Genomic DNA, 3582 nt, shown 5'->3' on the forward strand with positions numbered 1-3582 from the left:
ATCTTAGGTTCTCTAAGTGAGCCCAATGTTAGGTTCTTTCTGGGTTTACGCATATACATTTTTAAGGTTAGCTAAAAAGCGTAGATTATAAACTTAAAGTGCAGTAGCTATTTCATGTACATAAACAATTTACACGTATTTTGTAGATATGACAATAGCAAAATGAGTTTTATGACATAAGTTGTATAAATTTTATTTTTATTATGGAACACTCAAAATAAACATGAACCTTCGTCCAGGGACCAAAAACAGTAATTTTCGTATTGTAAACAAAATAAGTCACCGTCGTCCGAGAATAGCCCTGGAATGCCGGATATTGCAGGCGCGAGCGCTGAGAAATCACAGGTGAACAAGCGCGCGCTGGCGTTTCAGTGCGCGTTGTGGCCATCGGCGCGTGCGCACGCATCTTAAGCCGCGTATCGACGTACGAGACTACGAAATATTAAAATTATTGTTATCAATGAAAATATGCGATATTGTAATATCATATGCTCTTATAAATATTAAAGTTAATTAATTGACGATAAGCAAAAGCTTCCCTTTAGTGAAGTGGAAAAAAAATTACGTTAAAATAGTGGAGTGATATTGATTTCGAAACAGTGCCGATTGTTTTGGAGAAAATGAAGGTCTTGACAGTAGAAGATAAAGTTGCATGTGTTGGGATTGAAAACGAACCAAGAGTTGATGTTACAGAGGCGAAATCAACGAAGGAGGAGTTAAATAGGTTGGTGATAATAAAGAAGCACTTAATGAAACAAAATAAATAGTCAACAGGTGGATTTATAAAGAAATTTTATTACTTACGGATTCACGAGACATTCTTTACAAATATTTTATTGGGGTGCTTTTATCTGTTTTATTACCGCTGACATATATCGCACCATAATATTATTTTTTAAATTTAGTTATGTTATTCAATAATCAAACCTAGAAGTGATTATATTTGATTAATTTTATAAGGGTTGATTCGGTAATGATTACTCTGTTAAAACTATTAGGTTATATTTAAAATATTTAGAGTTAGAATTTTGCTTCCAAATCTGAATCTGAAATTACGCGGAGTACGCAAGTTCGCGCTAGGTCAGACGTGCTGGCCGCCCGCCAGAATGACACAACAGCGTGGTATGCTGTTTACGTGCTGGATTGTTGACGTTTTTTCAGGACACTTCCAAACGCATTCCTCTAACATACGAAAGAAATCTTCTTGGATATTTTTTGTGTTGCTTTTGATATATTTGCGTTTCTCTTATCTCAGAATTTTGTTCTTGTATTGTGTAATGTGTAAATACAAAATTCAAAGAATAATCTGTTGTCAACAGAGGCTGTCCTCTCGGAGTATCTCGCGTCATCAACTCGGTGTACATATGCGGTGCTCATGCCTTGCCTGGAGCTGTGAAGGCGTTACGACCAGGCCTTGTAATAAATGCCGCTCCTGAACTACCACCTCCCCCAGAGGATTATGTTCCAAGACAATACATACCATTGTTGGATACCCCAAACTCTGATATGTACCCATTCATGGAACGGGTCGCTGACCTTATAAATGAGGTAATTGATGATTATATCTTTTAATATAGTTACACTGCTAAATGGTATCACAGTTAAAATTGGAGTATTATAAAAACAGTTTTATGTACATGGCATAAATTGACGGACTGGAAAATTGACCATCTGATGATATGTAACTATAGTCATTGGCGCCGTAATTTGTTTTTTCCACTCCTTACATCACCAATACATCATCGAACTTAGGGAGTCCCAGGGTTGTCTCTGAACTGTCACTGTATTATTTAAAACAAGTGAGTATCTAGTCAATTACAAGACCAACTTTAGACTCGTCGTCTTCCCTTAAACGATTTACGATAGTAGTTTTTTTAATACAGGTCGTGTCAAGAAACGAAGTCGTGTTGGTACATTGCGTGGCGGGTGTTTCGAGATCTGTCACTCTCTGTTTGGCTTACCTCGTCAAATGGCACAAGATGACTTTGTGCGAAGCATATCATCATATGAAGCTTAGAAGGTTAGTAATTTTATCGGCCAGATCTACTAAATTTAAATGTACAGTAAATACTTTTTAATAACACAAGCCAAAAAGATTCAATAATTAATTATGTAACGAAAATCTTTTATGATTATGTTATTATAAACTTCTTTGGTAAAAGTTGTTTGTAGTTAAGACGTTCAAACTTTAATTGATTTGGATGTTTTCTTCTTTTTTTTAAACAATATTTTTGGATATTAGGAGGAGCTTCCATACTTCAGTGACAAAGCAAAACTTTTATGAGCCAAAAATTAAACGTGAATTATATTTCAGGCCACAAATTCGACCGAACACGGGTTTCTTCAAGCAATTAATAAAATTCGAAGAGAGACTTTTTGGTGAAGCGTCTGTCAAAATGGTTTATTGTGAAGCTATTGACAAAGAGATACCTGATGTATACGAAGCGGACTACAGTGGAATGACGTGGTTTAGACAAAGATATGGTCCAATAGAAAAATGAAATGAGAAAATAATAAAAACGTTAAGTATAAGGTTTAATATTAAAATGCGATAGTTATATATAAATCCTAAGATTTGCTCCGATTAAAATAATTTATATTAAGAGAGATCTCAAAAAAAAGGAAGATAATAATGATATTCTGTCATTTGAATTCTAGACAAATGCTTAACCAGACTCAGATTAAAAATAATTACGCAAAAAAATTATAATATATGATTATATTAAAATAAGTAGTTGGGAGTTATGGCAATGATTGAAAATAGATGCGTGTTCGTATGCTGATTAAGACTGAGATGCGAATGAAATAGTTTAAGATAATCGTTGAGAATCAGCGTCTAATGTTATTTGATTAAGTTAATTGCGACTTATTTCTGAATTCAGTATGATTGTATTAAGTAAATAATTGTGATTATTATTAATAAATCTAATGATTTCTTTCTTATTGCATGTATTTAAAATATCTTCACGATTAGCTCTCACCAAGCTGTCAATATCAATTAAATGTAAAAATTACATAAAAAGAATTCTATAAATGCAGATAGCTCATCTTTTAAGTCTAGATTTTTTAGTATTGTGATAAATTATTAAAAAATGTTAGTTATAATTTTAATGGATATGGGACCAAATAAACATATTTCAATTAAAACACGGTCTTGTTTCATTATATACTTAACTAATTAACATATAATTGTAATGCAGAGTTATGTGACCTAAAATACATCCCTGAGGAATGCCATCTTCAATCGCCTTGAACTAAAAAACATGCAGATATCATATTAAGTAATTGCAAAGCACGCAATGACTATTTTCATTAAAGAGATGTTGTTGGCCTCGTGGCATTGAGCGCTCGAACTAAAATACATTTGAGTTTTTCTACTCAGCCGACATATGGGTGATAACAATTTTTTGAACAGACAATACGCGCTCGCTTCCTGGTTCTGATGTTACGAAATCGAAAATAGACGTGCATTATGGTGCTAATTGAAATTTTAAAGCTAGCTTTACACGATACAATGATTATTTTACATTGAATTCTTTACACGAAATTTCATAATTTTCATTTAAAGTTTCGCAGAACTAA

General features: G+C 33.2%; 1 protein-coding gene across 1 annotated transcript; it reads left to right on the plus strand.

Moving 5' to 3' along the window:
• The first annotated feature begins 364 nt into the window (after window positions 1-364).
• LOC124530709 (dual specificity protein phosphatase 14-like) lies at window positions 365-2942 on the plus strand. The gene is made up of 4 exons (XM_047104964.1): window positions 365-724; window positions 1320-1548; window positions 1884-2020; window positions 2315-2942. The coding sequence occupies exons 1-4, from the start codon at window positions 621-623 to the stop codon at window positions 2499-2501; spliced, it is 657 nt and encodes a 218-aa protein (XP_046960920.1). The 5' UTR covers window positions 365-620; the 3' UTR covers window positions 2502-2942.
• Window positions 2943-3582: the final 640 nt, after the last annotated feature.

Source organism: Vanessa cardui, chromosome 6, assembly GCF_905220365.1.
Source record: "Vanessa cardui chromosome 6, ilVanCard2.1, whole genome shotgun sequence".
NCBI classification, from domain to species: Eukaryota; Metazoa; Arthropoda; class Insecta; order Lepidoptera; family Nymphalidae; genus Vanessa; species Vanessa cardui.

Bases quoted from the DNA above. Each gene is read 5' to 3' on its own strand.
- LOC124530709 (XM_047104964.1), top strand. From the start codon at position 621: ATGAAGGTCTTGACAGTAGAAGATAAAGTTGCATGTGTTGGGATTGAA. The intron at 725-1,319 runs GTTGGTGATAAT...TGTTGTCAACAG, and splicing joins ACGAAGGAGGAGTTAAATAG to AGGCTGTCCTCTCGGAGTAT. The intron at 1,549-1,883 runs GTAATTGATGAT...TTTTTAATACAG, and splicing joins TCGCTGACCTTATAAATGAG to GTCGTGTCAAGAAACGAAGT.